This window comes from Cervus canadensis, chromosome 22 (genome assembly GCF_019320065.1).
Source record: "Cervus canadensis isolate Bull #8, Minnesota chromosome 22, ASM1932006v1, whole genome shotgun sequence".
Taxonomy (NCBI): Eukaryota; Metazoa; Chordata; class Mammalia; order Artiodactyla; family Cervidae; genus Cervus; species Cervus canadensis.
The window spans coordinates 52,845,397-52,865,134 of record NC_057407.1 but is presented as its reverse complement, the minus strand read 5'-3'; the positions used below and the strand labels follow the sequence as shown (position 1 = coordinate 52,865,134).

General features: G+C 52.0%; 1 protein-coding gene across 4 annotated transcripts in view; it reads right to left on the bottom strand.

The window, feature by feature from the left end:
* Positions 1–19,738, bottom strand: part of OSBPL10 (oxysterol binding protein like 10) — a 308,456-nt gene that overhangs the window by 27,380 nt on the left and 261,338 nt on the right. For 2 of the 4 annotated variants that reach the window (XM_043443182.1, XM_043443185.1), the window contains exon 7: positions 8,416–8,567. The exons of 1 other annotated variant lie outside the window; for it this stretch is intronic. In XM_043443182.1, the coding sequence (XP_043299117.1) occupies positions 8,416–8,567 (152 nt within the window). The remainder of the gene's footprint in view (positions 1–8,415; positions 8,568–19,738) is intronic. One more of the 4 variants, XM_043443183.1, reaches the window with a different exon arrangement.

The window sequence follows — 19,738 nt, the reverse complement described above, 5'->3', positions numbered from 1 at the left end:
CTCTCGCTTTGATCCATGCTACAAAGAGCGTTATTGGAACAACTGGGGGACATTTTACTATGGGTGTGTTAGGGGAAGCATACTGAAACCGCAGACTCTGGCCAGGCACCATAGTAACCATTTGTGTGAGTTATTTTACGACAGGAAGTCCTGGTAAGGAACACGGAACTAAGCCACCAGCAACCTGAAGAGCTCGGGAAAGGTCAAAAGGAGACACCACGTGTCCGTCCACCTCCCACCTCCTTCTCGCTGGCGTCCATCTTGGCGGAGCAACGCATGCACCACCAGAGACAACCTGGAAAGTAATCCCATCACCACAAAACCCGAGTCTGCAGAGCCACGTGGCGGGGCGGCTCTGGGTTCCCAGACCCTGCTGCTCTCCGCCTGGCGCCCCTGACAATTCATTTCTGAGTGGTAGACAAGAGCCCACTCTCGGGCCCTGGAAGGGGTTCCCCTTCCTGCAACAGGAGTGGAGGAAACAGCAGGCATCGATGTTAAACCTTCCCAGGGTGACAAGTGAGTCGTGCAGGAGAATGTCCTCGTCAGGGAACTGATGATCTGCCCGGCTCCACTCACTGAGGGACACCAGGGAGGAGCGCTGCATCTGCGACCTACTCTGAAACGGCTCATCAGAAAACTAACACGGACAGACACGCGCCTGTGTTCTTGTGATGGACCGCGAGAAGAAGCAGGGAGAGACTGGGAGAGGAGGAGGAAGAGAGAAAAATGCAAAATGGCAACATGTTAACAACTGGCTGATAAAGGTGAAGAATGTATGTGCAAGTTCGTTGTTCTCTTCCTGCAACTCTGCTGTAGACGGGAAAATGTGCAAAACAAAGAGTTGAAAGGAAAAGGAAAAATGCTCTACTAGGGATGCAACACCTGGGACTTCACTAGTTGTCCCAGACAGTGCTCCTGAAATGAAAAGACACAGGGAATGTGGTCTCACAGCCAACCCAGGTCCCACCCACTAGGCGTGTGTTCTGCACTTGGTGATGCTGTGGCGCTGTCAGCTCTGGGAAAAGCAGAATTCCCGGAGAGCTGGAGGAGAACGGGACAGCCATGGGGTGACTGTCTCCCCGTTTATCTCTTGCTGGTGTTTGTGCATAATATCCAACCCACGTCTTTCAAACCAGCACTGTGGCCATCCAGGGCAAAGATGTCACCCTTCCCTCTAAAGTCGATTCTCTCTCGCTTATGGTCCCTCCCTGACATTCTTTTTTTTGGTCCCTTTGCAAACCAGTCACTTAATCATCTGTGTCTTGGGCGGTGGACACTGTAGACACGAGAGCCCAGAAGTGGGGAGGACTCATCGGGCTGTCTGTCTCCGGCAGAGAAGTGAGCGGCGGCCCAGCTGCTCAGAATGACGGCCGCCAAAGGGCTGAAAGCACTACTGCAGGTTTATCAAGCCATCCGTCAGGGCTGCCTTTTCTGTCATTAACATAATTAAGACCATGTACTACTTTGGGGAAAAGGAAAAAAGATCTGCACTTGGGAATCAGAGAAAAATTAATTTCAGTTAAAGTGGCAGCAGGCTAGAAGTAAAGGACTACCCTTTGGGTTGGGCTCCTAGAACCTGGAAACAATAGACTGCTCACTGAGAAGGTCAAAGGGTCCCCGGAAAGAGTGATGGCCCGTCCCTTCCCCACCAAAGGCAGCACAGTGGGCCTCCTCTAAGGAAGGGCTGGGCGGGAGCAACTTCCCCAAAGAAACATCAGTTAACTTGGTAACCGGGAGAGCCATCTACATGATATTACTGGCAAATCCACCCAGAGCAAACAGCAAGGAAAGGAGACCAAGATCAGCCCCCGAGATGGATCTATGCAACACTTTAAGGCAGTCAGAGGAAGTACACTAAAGCCCAGCCTTCCAAAGCACGCAGGAGGGGATCCACACTGCCAAGGGGTCTCTTCACTTAGCCGACAGGATTCTCCCCTGAGTCTCCTTAAAGGGCCAGCTCCCTTCATGCCTAGTTCATGGTGCTTGGGACATCACAGAAGGTATTCATTAAAACTGCTGTTGGATGAAAAGAGTTTTAAATAAAATTTTACTTTTTCTGAGAAGATATTTACTACATATAGAGATTTGGAATTTGTTGGAATCAGGTCCCACATAGCCTCAGGGCTCAAGACCACAGCTCCTAGGAGAGTCAGAGCCTGGGTCAAGGTTCACCTCTTGGCCGCGAGAGCCGTGAGGACCTGGGCAAACATCCCCCTGAGAAGAAGGAGCGTAAGCACAGCGTGTGGTTAATCTGTGCATGTTGTGACTGTGCCTGGAAATGTGGCCTAATAAAACACTGTGGCCAAAGGAAAAAGCCGTGCGTTTAGGATGTCCGCGGTATCATATCAAGTAGCCATTTGAGGAGGTCATGCAAGACGACACAGCGGTCTGCTGGGAGGCTACCCATCCGTGAACACGAACGCAGGCCATGAGAAAGTTTTCGTGCAGGCATGCAGGCGTCTGTTCTAATGTGACTCTCTATCCAGGGGGTCCACGAACCACAGCCACAAACTAAATCTCCTCTTGGTTTTACAAACAGCAATACTGGAACAATTTAAACAATTCTTTGAGAATCAGAGAAAATTAAGACAAAAAACAAGAATAAAAAAAATTTTTTTAAAGAAATTTAAAAAAAAAAAGAATCAGAGAAACTTCACAATGTTCTCAGCGAGTTTCTCTCTCAATGGACAAAATTTTGGCTAGCATCCTGATGGACGGGATATGCATGGGGCACTCAAGGAGAGTTCAATCCACTCTTTGCCTTGCACTAGTTCTGACCACAATTATCCTGAATTTACAGAGAAGAAAACGGAGACACTTGGAAGTAAGGTGACTCAGTTGGGATGCATCCAGGCTCAGAGCCATGGACATGAACACAGGGCTCTCCTGTGAGTCCCTGGGGTCTGCACACTTCTACTCCACTGCCTGCCTCCTGCTCCAACGATGAATGGTACTAGCTATGGGCAAGCCCTCTGCCCCTTCACAGGATCCCAGCCCCCTCCCCTTTCAAGTTCCCACAGGCATCTCCACCCTCTCTCCCGACAGCTCCCATCAGCATTCAGACATCTTCAGAAACCACACTTGTCAACTGCAGACATTCCTTCCAATTTTCTGCTCCCCCTGGCATCAAAACTCCTTGAAACTTTCCAGCCTGTCTGCACTTTTTCTCCCCATCCTCCCTTGAAGCCACCCAATCATACCTTGACCAAAAGAAAGGTAATGGTCCCTCTGCAAGCATGCTTCTTCCTCACCCTCAGCAGGAAGGCCATGCAGTGGAGACTCCCTTCTCTCTGAAACACTGTGTGACCTCAGGCCCTCATGCTCCTCTGCTTCCCATCCTCTCCCTCCACTGACCTCTCAGTCTCCTTTTTGGACCCTCTCCATCTCTCTAGACTCTACATACTGGAGATTCTCTGGAATTTCCTCCTATTGTCTCTATTCACTCCCTTTCAGGAGTCAATGGATCTCTCAGACCCAAGAGACTCAAGGTTGAACCTGGGGTATCCCCAGGGTATCCCCCTGACCTCCCCATTCTATACCTTCTTTCCCTTGCTGAGCAGGGGTTGTGGTCAGCCCCACTGTGGCCCGCAGTGAACCTGAGCCCCTGGAGATCACGTGCCTGCAGAGCCCCCCTGTAATACATTAATCAATAGAGTAGAACGGACATGGTGTCAATTTGGGGCCTAAGGTTTATCTGTGTCCACTTTTGCCCTCCTGGGAGTTTTGAGCTGGCTACCCAGCTGGACAGACCACGAGGGAAGGATTCATGGAGAGAGAAGGTCCTAGAACTTCATGGTGAGAGGAAGGCCCAGCTGTTCCAACCGAGTCCAGCCCACAGTCAGCCCAACAGCTGAAGACAGGCACACAGGCAGTGACCACAGGCAAGGCCAGCAGGAGAACTGCTCGGCTGAGCCCAGCCTAGACGGCATAACCGTGAACAAGTGAAATGGTCATTTTAGGTCATTTGGTTTAGGGTGGTCAATTCCTCCAGTAAGAGATCTTTGAAACAAACAACAGTTCTAATTTTTATTATCCCAGTGGCTTGGGTCAGAGCCATTCTTTATTCCTCTTTAGCTCATATCCTACATCCGATCTACATGCAAACAGGACAGTCACAGCCCACTGACACACCTTCTAGGCACACCTAGGATCTGCCACCACCCTTCCCACTGACTGCCAACAACCGCCGTTTCCACCATGACCTTGCTGCCTGCACCCCACTCGCCTCATCTCAGTCCATTTTCCACACAAGAGTCAAAATAAACCTTTAAAAATATAGGGAAGGGAATTTCCCTGGTGGTCCAGGGGTTAAGAATCCGCCTTGCAATGCAAGGGATGTGGGTTGATCCCCGGTTGGGGAACTAAGATCCCACATGTCACAGAGCAAGCTGAGCCGTGTATTGAAGCTACTGAAGCCTGCGCGCTCTGGAGCCCGCGTGCCTCAACCAGAGTCCATGCACTGGGACCGGAGGTCCCACAAGGCTCATCGAAGACCCTGTGTGCCGCCGCTAAGACCCCAGACAGCCAGACACAAAAATAAATGTAGGCATACAAGGAAGGCCCTGCATCCCTCCGCTCGACACTCCCCAGCGGCACCCACACCACCCAGAATGATACCCAAGTGCTGAATGTCCGACTAGGTTCTCTGATCCAGCCCCTGCCAACCCACACAAGTCACTCTCATCCTGGCCAAGCAAGATCCACCCTGGGCCTTGCCCACTCACCGTCCCCTCTGGCCTGAATGCCCTTCCACTACGAGGTCACCTGCCTGACTCCTGCATCTTCATCTGGGGTCTGCACTCCAGTGACACCTGGGGAATCCTGCTCTGAGCAGTTGATCTAGGCGGCCCGCCCTGGCCCCGTCACCTTTAACCCTGGCCCGCCATGCTGTCTACATTGCGTTTCTACCCCTACATCCTTTTTGCCCTCTTGTTTCCTGTCTGTCTCCTTCCACTATCACACAGGCTCCATGAGGGCGTGGATTCTGAATGTTGGGTTCACTGCTGGGAGACTCCCAGCGTGTAGAACAGCACATGGCAGTGTGGAGCCCAATATACACATACTCGATGAGAGAGCACACGCATTAGTAAAAGCTGCCTTTCATAGCCCTGGAAACAAGGGGAAAATCATCATAAACCTCCAAGCTCAACCTTGCAACCTGGGGCCCGCCTCCCTGGAGCCCATGATTTGGCAGGGCAGTGGCTCTGAACACATTTCCCAGCTGCTCCAAGCCCTCCAGAGATTCCCCATCGCCCCCAGGATCAAGTCCACCCTCCTTCAACAGCCCACAAGGCTCTGCAGATCTGACCCCTCCAGACTTGAGGCTCCTCCGGGCCCTCTAGTACACACTCCTCGCACACCCAACCACTGTACGCTCTCTGGCTTTGCCCATGCTGTTCCCTCCACCGGGAACACCCTTCCTCTCGTTCCTCCCACTCCTGTCCACTTGTTCTTCAGGCTCCACCAACATGTCCCTTTGTCAAAATGCCCGTCTGTAACCTCCACCTTCTCTGGCTTCTCCTTTTCCTGTATTTTCCTTCCAGGCTACCCACAGTTTGTGGAAGGGCAGCAGATTACCCAGTGGAGCAATTTACCAGCAACTTAGGCTTCTGCAACCACAACCGAGGAAGGGGGGAAGACAAGGGTGCTTTTCGAAGCAGGACCAGAGACCTGTGTTGAGGGGCCTGGTGAAAAATGAAAATGCAAGTCCTCCTGTTCAAAATGAATTTCAAGTCAGCAACAGCAGAGTGGTAACCCAGCCTGGGATGCTTCTGAGCATGGGGTGCTGTACAACCCCACCAGTCACATGTCCAGGAAACTGCAAAATGCAGCCCTAAAGGCCTGGTGAGGCCGCTGACCTGAGTGTGGCAGCACTGGCCATCTCTGCAAAGACAGAGCCGTGCACTTATTTCATGGAGAGACCAGAGCTTCATTCTTGAGTGGAGGCATCTTCCCTCTCCAGGGTGCCTGCTCCCTGGACCAAGTGCCATTCCAGCCAAGTTCATCCACTGACAGTTTAGCACAAGCTTTGCTGAATGACACAGTCAAGAGCCGAGAAGAGGAGAGGAGACAATAGGAAAGAGATGACCTACAAACAAGAAATGCTGGAGAGGGTGTGGAGAAAAGGGAACCCTCATACACTGCTGGTGGGAATGCAATTTGATGTAGCCACTGTGAAAGACAAACTGGAAATTCCTCAAAAAAAACAACAACTAAAAATAGAACTACCACATGATCCAGGAACCCCAGTACTGCGCATATACCCAGACAAAACTACAATGTGAAAAGATACACACGCCCCAGTGTTCACAGCAGCACTATTGACGACAGCCAAGACATGCAAACAACCTAAACGTCCATCAGCAGATGAATGGATAAAGAAAATGAGGGGCATATGTAACACGGAATATTACGCAGCCATTAACAAAGGAAGAACTAATGCCATTTGCAGGATCATGGATGGACACAGAGATGATCACACTTAGTGAAGCAGCTCAGACAGAGACAGACAAACACCACGTGACATCACATACAGGCGGAATCTTCATTACGACACAAATGAGCTCATCTACAAAACCAGAACAGAATCCGAGACACGGAGAACAGAAGTGCGGTTGCCAAGGGAGAGGGAGACTGGGGAAGGGATAGAGGGTGAGTTCTGAAACAAAAGGGAAGGGGGGAGGGCACAACCTTTAAAAGAATGAGACAGCCACAGGACGTGACGACAGCTGGTTAGAACAAGCTAGTTCAAGGTGGTGGGTGAGTCGACTTCCGCCAGACCTCGAGCCTCAGGATATGCTCGGCGTAACACAGCCAACGAAACGGCAGACCCACCAGTGCCAGGAGAGTCCTGAGGCTGCCCGTCAAACACCAAGAAGCGGGTAGTGGCCCGAGCCCTGGGGATTCCCGCCCCTTCCTCAACATAGTGGTAGCAATTCTCCTGCTCATTAGCCTCTAAAATTACCTCGCCTATAAAAACTAAAGATGCCATATTTGGGGGCCTCTCTCGCCTTCTGAGAGGGCCCACACTCTGTCAGTAGACTGTACTTCTCTCTAAACTAATCCACTTCTTACCTATCACTTTGTCTCTCACTAAATTCTTTCTGTGATAAGACATCAAGAACTTGAGTTTCATTAAATCCTGAGACCAGGTGTGCGATCTCAATGAAAAGACCTTGGGTTCAAGTCCTAATCTGGGTTGTCGTTTCAGTTTGGGATTAGCAGATGCAAATTATTATATAGAAGATGGATAAACAACATTATATACAAGATGGATAAACAAATGTAAGATGGATCAACCCCCGTTCTAGAGGAGATCACCTGGGCCAGACTAAAGGAGTACAGGCCCTGCACACACCCCGAGCCTCATCAGCAGCTCCGCCCTTGAACCACTGCTCTACAACGCCTCACCAAACCCTCCTGGGTCGGGACGCACACACTTGAGGACATTAGGCCACTGGGTCCCCCTTTGCCTGACAAAGCAATAAAGCTATTCTTCTCTGCATCACCCAAAACTCTGAGATTCCTTTCGGCACTGGTGCACAGAGGCTGAATTTCCAGGATCAGAATCAGGACAAGGCAAGGGAACCCAAGGTAGGTTAGACAGTCAAGTCCAGGCACTTCCCACAACCCACAAGGCCATTGATACCTACCCTCACCTCTCAGCTGCAAGTACAGGGGCCTTTCCTCTCACCTCCAGGACAAAGACACTGCCCAGAGTGGGGCGAGGCACCACGAGGGCCATGTCCTGGACATCACCATGAGGATGCTGAGTCCTCTAACACAGTTTCCCAGGATGAGCGCACAGCAGCAGGAGTCCCTGCATGTCCACCAACCAGCGGGCACACAGCTCCCCACATGGGCACTGAGGTCTGGTCACCAGCAGGGTGAAGGCCAGCAACAGGCAGCAGCAGGTGGCCAGGTGCCCGGCAGGAGATGCCAGGAGGCAGGCTCACTCCCACCCCCACCGTCTCCTTCCTCCTGTTTTCTGTGGCTGATGTGCCACAGGCATCTCTCCAGGTCACCTTTCATCCTCTCGAGGACACAGTGGGAGACAAATCCCATCTGGAATTGTCCTCATCATCTCGTGTGCTCTCCCCGCCCTTGGAGCATCTCAAGTCCTCCAGAGACACAAATGCCAGGCTCTCACTCTTGGGATGGGTGTCCACATGAAATATCCTTTCCAGGGACTTTCCGGGTGGATCCAGTGGTTAAGCTCCATGCTTCCACTGCAGGGGCTCAGCTTCAATCCCTGGTCAGGGAACTAAGATCCCACAAGTTGTGTGACACAGTCGGAAAAAAAAAAAAAAGCCTTTCCAATCACCCCTGGGGCATCCAGGCCTGACAGGGAAGCCTGGGAGGGAAACACAGCACCCAGACGGCCGGCCACGAGGCCCCGGGGACACACACTCCTACCTTGGTCAGATCCATCCCAAGCTTGAGCTGAGAAATGAGGTGGAGGATCACGCTGCGCTGGTCCTCCATGACACCCAGCTCTGTCTCTTCCTGATCTTCAGTGTCGCTTTTCTCATCTTCGGACAAAACCAATTCAGGGCTTGAATTTGGCTAAAACAAGATCATCAATAAAAATCACCAGCTGGTCCCGAGAAGCGAGAGGCTCAGCACCGCACCCATGTTCTTTGGCAAAAGGGCAGAGAGCCCAGGCTCGCTCAGAAAGAACTTCTCTACCAGCTGGTGCTCCCGGCCGTGGGGCGAAGACGAGCCTTGGGGTGCAGGCCCCGCCTGCAAGCACTGCAGGAGCTCACTCATCTCCTCCCCCATCAGTGAGTGAACATTCTGACCTAGGCACCTCCCCTGACAAAAAGCTTCCTGCCCTCCAAGAAACGACGAATAACTGTAATATACAGACACGAATCCCTTCATCTGCACTGTTCCCAAATGATGTTCTCCTGTTGTACAACCCACTACAGCGAATGCAAATTTACACTATAAGTAATGCAAATTTCTGTTTATAAGCCAAGATCAGACACCTCTGAAACTGACATTACCTTCTTTATGTGAAAATTGACTCTGAAATTATTTCTACTCCCATTAGTTAACATCAAGATGGCAAGTGTGACCCCAAAAGGCTCAGTGCTGGCATTCATTTAGGCAGGGAAACAAAAATGAAAACGGAAAGAAAAGGTCTGAAATGGTACAACAATGCTAAACTTCAATCCACCAACAGACCCTGTGCTTTCCCTGATGCAAGTTTTATTCATTCAGTTGCTTGATTCCCATTTTCCAAATTACACAGAAAGCAGGCAAGTTAATAAAATGTGCCAGGGGAGTTGCTGAGAGCAAAATTTTCTGATACCTAAGTACCAAAGAACTCTTCTTTTGACAGAAATCACCATTTATTCACCATTCCTCATTTATGTTCTCATAGTACTTGTTTCTCTGTCAGCAAAAGCATTCCACACAAAATATGCCATAATTGTTCCTAATTACTGTTGACAGGTCAGACACAGTGAACTTAAAATACAGAAACACAGAAGCTTCAACATTTCCATGTAAAAGGATACAGACTTGTCCAAATATCCACACAGAAACTAATGATTTTCAACCTCAGGAGACAGAACCATCACATCTATTTCCGATACACAAAAGTAACTTAGCTATCACGCTGTTGATAATCATCCAGCTTCACACACACATGCTGGCTGTCCCTCCTCAACACTCCAGAGGAAATAAGGTATTTTTCCCACCAGGGTAGAAGTTTTAAAAATTTCAATTGAGGGACTTCCCTGATGATCCACTGGTTATGAACCCACAACACAAGAGTTATGGGTTCGATGCCTGGTGGGGGAACTAAGATCCCACATGTTGTGGAGCAACTAAGCCCGTGGGCCACAACTGCTGAAGCCCAGGCCACAAGTGGAAAGGGCGTGTGCTGCAAAGATCTCGATGATGCTGCCAAATACACACATGAATATGCCATTGAAAAGTGATCGTAAGACTTCAACTGAAATAGACGTTTTCCTTAGACACATTTCTCAAATTACTCCCAAGTCCATGGGGCTGTCCTCCAGCCAAGAGTCGAGCTTCCATCGTCTGCCTGGTTCCCCAGACTCACGCCACATATCTTATGTGGCAGCACTGGAAAGGTGCTTGCCGGATATACTGAAATAACTGAGGACCTCTGTCCCCCCATCGTGATCCAGAGGACGGACCTGAGGGATGTCTGGGGCCATGCTGGGAAATCCGGGACAGGGGACAGGAGCCCAGACTTTTCTGTCAGTGCCCGGAGGCACTGTCTCTCCTCCAGCTTCAGCACCCGTGGCGATCAAGGCCGCTGCAGTTATGAGCCCGACGGGCTGAGGCAGGGCCACCCTCCCACACAGCTGTCCTCCTCACTCTCCCCACTCCTCTCCTCTGCCTTTTAGGGGAATTTTAAAGGGTGGCTGCCTCCATGCTCTGTGAGTTTGCATCTCAAGTCAGGTGCCACTGAAGCCAGAAAGCTCAGACACCCACCCTTCAATGCGAAGGTGAAACGTGTTAGTCTCTCAGTTCTGTCTGACTGGTTTCAACCCTACAGGCTGTATAGCCTGCTAGCCTCCTCTGTCCACAGGATTCTCCGGGCAAGAATACTGGAGTCGGTAGCCATCCCCTTCTCCAGGGGATCTTCCCGACCCCGGGACTGAATCCGCATCTCCTGCATTGCAGGCAGATTCTTTTATCACTGAGCCACCAGCAAAGCCCATGCCTAGGTGATGCAGCTGCTACCTCCGCTGCAGCGATCTGACAGGCAGGAAGTATCAGCAGACTTCCCTCCACCTGGGGCGATGGGGCAGGAGAAGGCAACACCTGGGCATCTTGTGTCAGAAGGTGAAAGTACAATCGGAAGCAATCATGGGCCTTCCCTGGTGGTCCAGTGGCTATTTTCTGCAATCCCCATGCAGGGGGCCCAGGTTTGGTCCCTGGTCAAGGAACCAGACCCACACCCTGCAGCTGAGAGCCCACACACCGCAAGTCAAGACCTCACACAACTAAGACCTGGCACGACCAAATACATTTAAATAACATTTTAAGGAAGAAATCAAATCAGGTTACCAGCCTGTGCTGGAGGAGGCCGGCGTGGCTTTCAAGGTCCCTGCACATCTCAACAAGAAAGGGAGCGCCATGGGAAAAGACCCTGAAGAACAGATACCTGTAAGTGTACAACCGCATCGCTGCAGGACTCCAGAAAGGAACACAACATTGCTCATCAACTGTTCTCCAAAACAGAAATTCAGAAAGAAAGGGAGCTCCATTTGGAGTGCAATTGTTCCTGCCTGAAATGAGTTGCTCTCACAAAGTACTGAGTGTGAGGTAAACAAATCAATAGCTCAAGTCAGCTTCGCGAAGTGAAGAAGGCTTCTTTTTCCCGAAACTGTGATTTTTCCATCTGCCTGTAGGCCAGTGAGTGGGGAACTCTCCACCCCTCCCATCCATAGCCACTCTCAGGGAGATGCTTACAGACCACCCAGACCACACGTCTCCTGCTGTCTGCCTTCCTTGAAAACTAAACCCAGCCGATCCCTGATTTCCAGGAGCCAAGAAGCCTTCCGCGAGATCCTGCCACGGCAAACAAACATTACTGTGCACACAAGCCTCTCCAGCTCGTCCCACTCCAATCAGCGTCACATTTCCCGTGTCTCATGATACCACCAGGCACACTGGCTCCAGCAAAGAGAAAGCAGGCCGGCGCACAGGCCCCAGAAGCTGACTCACTCCAGGGTGACTGGCGGCCAGAACTCCGGGGGCCCTGAAGTCCCGTCAAGGGAAGAAAGGCCACGGGGAGTCTGACACACATCCCCTTACTGGCGCAGATCCTTAGCAAACTATGCCCTGAGTTTAAACAAGGATCCAGTAATATTCCTGTCTCTCCCAGCTTCTGAGAACCTGCAAAAATTCTCCTACCAAACCTCGAATAAATAATCAAGTTGCTTTTTTTTTTTAAAGCTGGTTTCATTCATCACTTTGTCAGTGAACATATTAGAGAACCACCCCTCCTCCAATTCCATCCAAACTGGAACTCAATTCATATGCAGGTGAGCCCACCTTTTTGTGTGGGTCTAAAAATGGGGAGGTGTGGGATTCCCCGGTGGTCCAGTGGATAAGAATCTGTCTGCCAATACAGGGGACATGGGTTCAATCCCTCGTCCAGGAAGATCCCACATGCATCAAGTCAGTTAAACCCATGTGCCCCAACCACTGAAGCCTGCATGCCTAGAGCCTGCGTCCACCGCAAGGGAAGCCACAGCAATGAGAGGCCTATGCACCGCACAGGTTTGCTGCAACTACAGAAAGCCCACTCACAGCCACAAAGACCCAGAACAGCCAAAAGTAAGTAAAAGTGAATAAAAAAGTAGTAATTATTAAAAAAAAAAAACAAAAAAACAATACAGGCATGCGTGGATGGAGGGTAGACATCTCCAACAGGGCACATCAGGCTGAAGGTCAACTGGCCGTGTGAACACCAATTTGTGGGCATTTGCAAAGCACCCACAGTTAGCAGGGTCTCTGAAAAACAGAGAATTCAAAGAACCAGCTTTGATGGAGTTTTAAAGGCAGAAAACCTCCCCTTTCAAGGTCAAGGGCTTGCAGATTCTGCTGCTCTGACATGAAATCCACAACAGCGGTAACGGTCAGTGGATCCAATCTCTTTTCCACCGTCAGGCCCACGTGCTGGTGGCATCCTCCCCCTCCCGCTCATCGAGGTCTGCTCCTCTCCCCAGGGGACCAGAGGTGGCTGAACAGTGTTTCTCTGCCTCAGAAGAAAACTGAAAAGAAAAAAATGGCTTTATAACACTGAGAAAATTCCTAAGACCTGATCAAGAAGCATCTTCAGATCCCCCTCCCCCATCCCCTGGAGAGCTCTGCAAATGAGCCAGCTGGGCAGTAAAAAGGTCTGCAAACTTGAAGATATAATGGAATTAGGATATGTTGTAAAGAAAAGCAGACTTTGGAAAAATGAAGCTTTTAGTAAAAACAAAAATTATGACTCAGGATTTCTACCACATGAGCACTGCAGAGTGTGGGGTGCTACAATAAGCCAGTGACTCCTGCGTTGCTAGCAAGAGGGCAGAAAAGCAAGCGGAGGGCCAGGAAAAGGCCGACAGGCAGCTGGCGCCCCCTGGCGGCTGAGCAGTGACCTGGCCCCCCAGGGCAAGGGTTCCTAACCTGGGTCCCAGGGACACTCAGTGAGATATCTACTGCTAGGGGACTTTCCTGGCCGTCCAGTGGTTTAGACTCCCCCTTCCAATGCAGGGGCCGAGGGTTCGATCCCTGGTTGGGGAGCTGAGATCTTGCAGCCAAAAAAAAAAAAACAAAACAAAACATAAAACAGAAGCAGCATCGTAACAAATTCAAAGAACTTTAAAAATGGTCCACATACAAAACAAAACAACAAAATCTTCAAAAAAAAAAAAAAAAAAAGTGGTATCTGTCACCCTTGACATTTCATACTCAAATTGGGGAGGGAGGGTGTTTTATAGAGTAGGTCCTGCCTAGACTGACCTCAGGCCTCTCAAGGTCTGAAGGGTCATGGAAGAGAGCTGGGCTCTCAGGCTGGGAAGTGGCTGAACCAGAGGAAGTCCCAGCGCCAGACGCGCCCCTGCCTCATTACCCATCTCGACGCCTCATCTGAGAGGGAGAAGCTCATCCCCGCTTTGGGGTCCAAAGCCAGAAGCAACACCGCAACTCGTGTTGGATCCATGTGGGTCCTGCTGTCCTGTCAAGGGGGACACCAGGGTCGCAGAGACACTGGACTTGGCTGGTGACTCATCCTTTTCACAAAAATCCTCATTCCTTCATACAAATGCAAATTCCAAGCAAGACTGAAATTCCAATCTCTTTTATTCAATACACACGTGTGATGTAATTACAGTTGGAGTCAGTTCCAGGGGAAAAACCAACCAGGAAACAGACATTTATCTTCAGAGTCCATGCAGGTCCCTATAGGAGGCCTCACTCCACGCCATGCTCCCCAAACCCACCCTCTTCCCGGGCCTTTTCTATTTTCCCTTCCTCAGACAGTGTCCGTCTTTCTTCACAGTGATCTCCCCTGCTGTCTGGACTGGGGCCTGGGGCCAATATAAACAGTTGGATCTACTAATGTCCTCTTTAACCCAGTGACTTAAATCAAAGGGCTGAACCTTCGCCTCAAGGCCTTAGAGAGAGGCCTGTGCCTTTCTCAGTCTTCCAAGAAGTCATTTCACTGTTGGGCAGGGAGCGGCTCCCCATGGAGCCCCGAAATACAGCCATGCGGGTCTGAAGGCTTTCCTCCAGCAAGGATCAGATGGGTGCCGGCAGCCAACTTTTCGCCAGGAAAACAAGCATCCTGACAAGAGGTATTTTTAACCGGACTACATCTTCAACAGAACGACAGAACCCACTGAGCTCTACTGAGCTGCAACTTTCCCCAAAAGTCTACCTGATCAAGACAGAAAGCCAGCTAGAGAATGAACATCAACTTCTCTTCCAGTGGTGAACACGCTGCAGCTCAATCATTTTTTAAAAGTCTGGCATCTCTCCCTGCCTGCTGGTACCTCGGCACGGAGGTGTGGGTGGGCTGAGTCAATCCAAAAACCCTGGCACTGGATGCAAGAACCGGACGTAGCCCAGATACTGTCTTTACAGAAAAAGGGGGACCCAGCCATGCCAAGAACACTGGTATTCTGAGGGCCACCGAGAGGTGCGTGGTGGGGAAGACCCCAAGCATCACCACGCTTAGATGCCCTCAATGTCATGACCATGGCAGCGGGTGGAGGAGTAACTGGGAAATGACGTGGCCTCATATGCCACGTGCTTCTCGAGGTCACAGCTACACAGAACATGCAACGACATGCACTCACAGCCACCAGGGCGAGTCGGCTTTTGCTCACTAAGGGATACAAGTCAGGAGAAGCTGGTCTTCCCCCAAATGAGAGGTTTTAGAAAAAAACAGAAACGTGAAGTTGAAACATGGATAGCGCTGGGGGGCCGGGGCGGGGGGCGGGCAGAGAGCCTGGGAGGGCGGGTAAACAGAGACAGACTAATAGAACAAAACAGGGAACCCGGAGAATTCCAGAAGAGCAAGAGGATCTGAGTGTCTAAGAGGTACAAGTGCCCAGGGACCAACCACCAAACCAATTGTTTTTTGGTTCTACTGATAATAGTGTTACTGTCGCTTCAGTCTCTGGTCATTTTTTTCTCCATCTTGGTATTTACAGGGCATGTAACCAAGCGGTCACAACCACGACTCTATCCTCAGAGCACATCAACACAGCAGCGCCGTCTGGTACCCTAAGAAGCCCCATCTAACAGCCCAAGGTCACGAGGATTGGCATAGAGGGATCCAAAGTCCCAGTCCAACTTGGGGCTCCGATCAACAGCGGTGGCAGAGCCTGGGTCCCCTGCGGCCGGCCCGCTGTGCAGCAAATTCCACTAGTCACGTCTTGCACTCCCCAGTGAGACCCACAAACTGCGGGATGATCGAAGGCACGGCCCTCGCCACCACGCGCCTGGAACAATTACTCCCCGAGGACAGACACGGATGTGATGTTTGTCCTCCGAACACGCGGTGGCTACCACCGGGACCTACTGTTCTCCCCACGCTCAGAGCTCGCGGGGTTTCTCCTCCAGAAGAATCTCTCTTGCGCCTGTCTCTAATTCCCCAAAAGGAGGCCATCCTGGCTGCGTGGGAGGGTTCTCGCTCGAAGGATGGATGCTCGTCTCCGCTCAGAAGTCATGACAGAGGGCTGCTGACAGGCGCAGGTCTTCGGGTGGTGTCAGGTCTGACTGATGCCGCTCGGCCCAGACGCAGGGTGGCCGCCAGAGGCTCCTCGCACGTACCGTCCTCTGTTGGCAGCCGCGGTGGCCTCAGGCGACCAACTGTGCCTCGGAGGCCAGCCCCGCAGTTGGGGGGCCTTATCGGGCCATTTGGAGGTCAGTAGGACGAGGCCACGGTCAGGGAAGACCTGATGGAGGAGTCAGCTCCTAGCTCAGACAGGTGCGAGTCCAAGCCTGTCCACACCCCGGGGAGGCTGACTGGCTGCCGCTGATGTCACAATCCTTCTCTGCTGCCTCCAGCGGCCGCGATGGCTGGCTCTCTGGCGCTACCCACACATACACACACACTTCCCACACTTGGCTCTCATAGACTGGAAGGACAGATGCTCGTCCTGAGCAAAGGGGCCGACCTGCAGAAAGGTTAATTGTACATCAAACACACCCCGGAAGATAAGAGGAGCTCGCTGCTGGGGAGAGGGAGCTGGAGAGGCGGGGCGGGCATTCGTCATCAGGAACATCACACCGGGAGGACTGTGAAGGCATTCCTTTCAAGACACACGAGGGAGGCATTCAGGGGAGGAGCACGGGCAAGCCCTTTTCCATGTCTGCGTGTCTGCTTGGAAACCATCTTAAAAGAGAGGAATCGCGAAGGAGCAGAGGAAGCCTGGAGAAAGGGCAGCAGGGGGCAGCAGCCAAGGAAGCGGGAGGTGACTGTGCTGTGTTGAGGCTGGGGAAGCAGATCAGCAGGGCCCGGCCCAGGCATGCGGGCACCGGGAAGTGAGATGAGGCGCAAACGCAGTGCATCAGGCTAAGGGCCAGGGCTGTGTCCAGGGCTTCGTGACCTTTTCTGCATCAGCAAAAGGCCGGCCCTTTGCAGCCTGAATTCACAGCTGAGCAAGGGCCCCGTGAAGTTCTGCGGGGTGAGGACGTGCCTACCACGCCCTGGTCCTGGACGGTGCTGGCGGCATGGGTCACGCTTGCCAACTCACAGGAAGCCCCTGAAGATGGGCTAAAGGTCACGAGGAGGAAAGAAAGAGGACATATCATCGCAGCTCTGCGGGGCAGCCAGGCATCCAGGGAGAACTCAGCGGAGGCTGCAGACCCAGCCCTGGGCGTGAATCCTGAACCTGCCGCCCTCCACCTGCCAGGCCGTCTCCTCACCTGTGAGATGGAGAGGGTGCCACCCAGCCCTGGGGAGGGGGACGCCGCTGAGACGCTCAGGGAAGACGAGGCACGGGTGCAGAGGGAACAGTGAGCAACAGCCCGCTGCCCTCCTGAGGCTGAGGCACCCTCGCCAGGACGTGGGGACCCCTGGGTGCGGGGACCTGGAAGCCGCGGCTGAAGCGCCCGCCACCCCCACCTGGGCTTGTCCCCATCTTGGCAGCACCCTTCTGGAAGCTGCAGGATCTGCCCGCACTCTGTCCCAGGCCCCCCCCCAGCCAAGGACACTGAGGGCTCTGGGGCCACAAAGATCCAGGCTCTCTGAACAGTCCATGGCCCTGACCACCAGAGGCAGCATCAGTTCCCAGACCTGGGGCCGCAGCAGGAAGGGATGCATAGAAATCCCCCTCGCAAACCTCAGCCTAGGATCCCGAGCAGATCCAGGCATCGCACGGGACAAACGGCACGGCAGCCAGGACAGAGACTCGGAGCGCGAAGGCCATCCCGGGCCCCAGGAGCCCAGCTATGGTCTGTGGGGAGTGGGGAGTGGGCGGCTGCTGTCCAAGGCTACCCAGAAAAGGTGGGGAAGAAGCTCCCTGAGGTCCATCCTGGTCTTTCCGGACTCTGGTAAAAGAAAAAGTGGTGGTTTAAGAAATAAAAGACCTCCCACCCTTAGGGAGGGCTGAGGGATAAGCAGGTACCAGACTTGAATGAGCTACCACCACACCAGTCTCCTCAAATGCTCATGATCAGCAAAGCATCTCCTGAGATACTGAAGACAGAAGGATGCTCAAGAGAGAGTCCCTGCATCCTACAGGTGGGGGTCTGCGGGAGCCCTGGGTGGGAGTGGTAAGTTTCAACTCATCATTCGAGACCGTAGTTCAGCTGTGCTTCATGGGGGTGGAGGCAATGCCTCTATCCTAACCAGGACTCCATAAGCACCCTGACTGTGCCCAATTTGGCACTTCCCCAATTGCATTTTTTTAAAATACTTATGAGCACCGTAATTTCTAAGTACCATGGGAGGCTCGATTGTTGTGCTTTTTTATTTTTTTAAAGGATGATATATATTAATAGTTTGTTATCAGAAAGTTTATTTATCTCTTGGCCATGCCTCGGGGCATATGGGATCTTAGGCCCCTCACCAGGGCTTGACCTCACGTCCCCTGCATTGGAAGTGTGGAGTCTTAACCACTGGACCACCCAGGAAGTCCCTTCCCCTACGGTATTTATGCAACAGCACATCTATCTGCTTTCCCATCAGAGCAGGGCTGCCAGGACTCTTTTGGTACAAGGAATACTGATGATTCGGGCTGGCTGCTCAGGGCTCAGGGTCAATGTAAATTCGAAGCCTCCTTCAGGCTGCAGGAGGATGAAGGCCCTGATCCATCAGCAAAGTCAGCTAGGAGCTCAGGAGCGGACAGTGAGGCTGTCAGCTCAGCCAACTCAGAGCTCCATGATGACAGGAAACTGTACATCTTGGGTTTCCAATTCTAGAATCTCAACACAAAGGCTGGTTTTGTAATAGGTGCTCAGTTAAAAAAAAAAAAAAAAAAACCTGTAAGCACTGAAGAAAACTAAAGAAAAATCAGAAAAAGTAGAGCGTGCACGGACAAAATCCAGATTTAAATTGAAAAGGCCAGCCAATCACAGAAGATTACCAATGCTACAGTCTTGCTCATGTGAGATGTACAGAAAGGGTCAGTCTATAGGGACAGGAAGTAGATTAGTGGTTGGTGGGGGCTGGGGTGATCTGGGGTGACAGCTAAGAGCTAAGGTCCTTTATGAAGTGATGGCAATATCCTAAAGCTCACTGCGGTGCTGGGAGCATCCTGAAACACACTTGAAATGGGTGGACTGACACGGCCTGTGAACGATCTCAACAAAGGTGTCATTTTAAAATGACAATTAAAAAATTAAAAGACACGTGATGCAAAGTCAGACAAGGCCAGGAGGAGGGTGACTTGTGCGGTGCCAGACTCAGGGCCGAGTCTCACCAAGCAGCAGCGCTTAGGGCAGCAGAGAAAGGAGGGGCCCTTCCAACGGGAGAGACACAACAGTTAGCGGGGTCTGGCTGAGCCCAGATGATCCATGGCTTTGACCTTCCGCCTCGACTAGGAGAGCCCATGTGACTGACTGGCTTCAAGACCATTCGTACACTGACGGCTTCTAAACGTACATCTCAGATCAGCCTTCTCCGCTGACCCCCAGCCTCGTGTGTCTGCCTGCCTGCCCACACCCGCCTGGGCAATGAGACAGAACCATGGACTTCCAGACACGTCCAAGTCCTCACCCTGGACCCTGTGAATATGGTACTTCCCAGGAGAAAGAGCGACCAGTTTACGCTGTTTTAAACCAATGAGCCAGTGCCAGCTTGTTACAGCAGCAATAGAGAACTAGCCCACTCGTAGGCATTTCAACGTATCACATCCAAAACATACCTTTCAGCTTGCACCTCCAACGTGCACCCCTGTGTCTCAGAACATGGCAACTTTGTTTCCCAGGCTCTCAGCCGGAAGCCCCGGCAGCACCCCCGCGCCCACCTTACTCCTGTTCCCCCCACACCTCTCGCCCCAGCAAAGCCTACAAGCTGCATCTCGGCACTGACTGCTCTTGCAGCCTCCACGCCCTGCCACTGGCCGCCGCCAACTCTCACTTACTAACTGCACCTCTGTCCCGGTCCGTCTCTGGGCCCCTGCCCTGAAGGCTCCATCTCCTCTCAGCAGCCAGAGGCATCTTCCGTCATAAGGCAGATCCTCTGACTCCAGCGCTCAAAACCCTCCCCACTTCCTTCCGCATCAAAATCCTCCCTGAAGCCCACGAG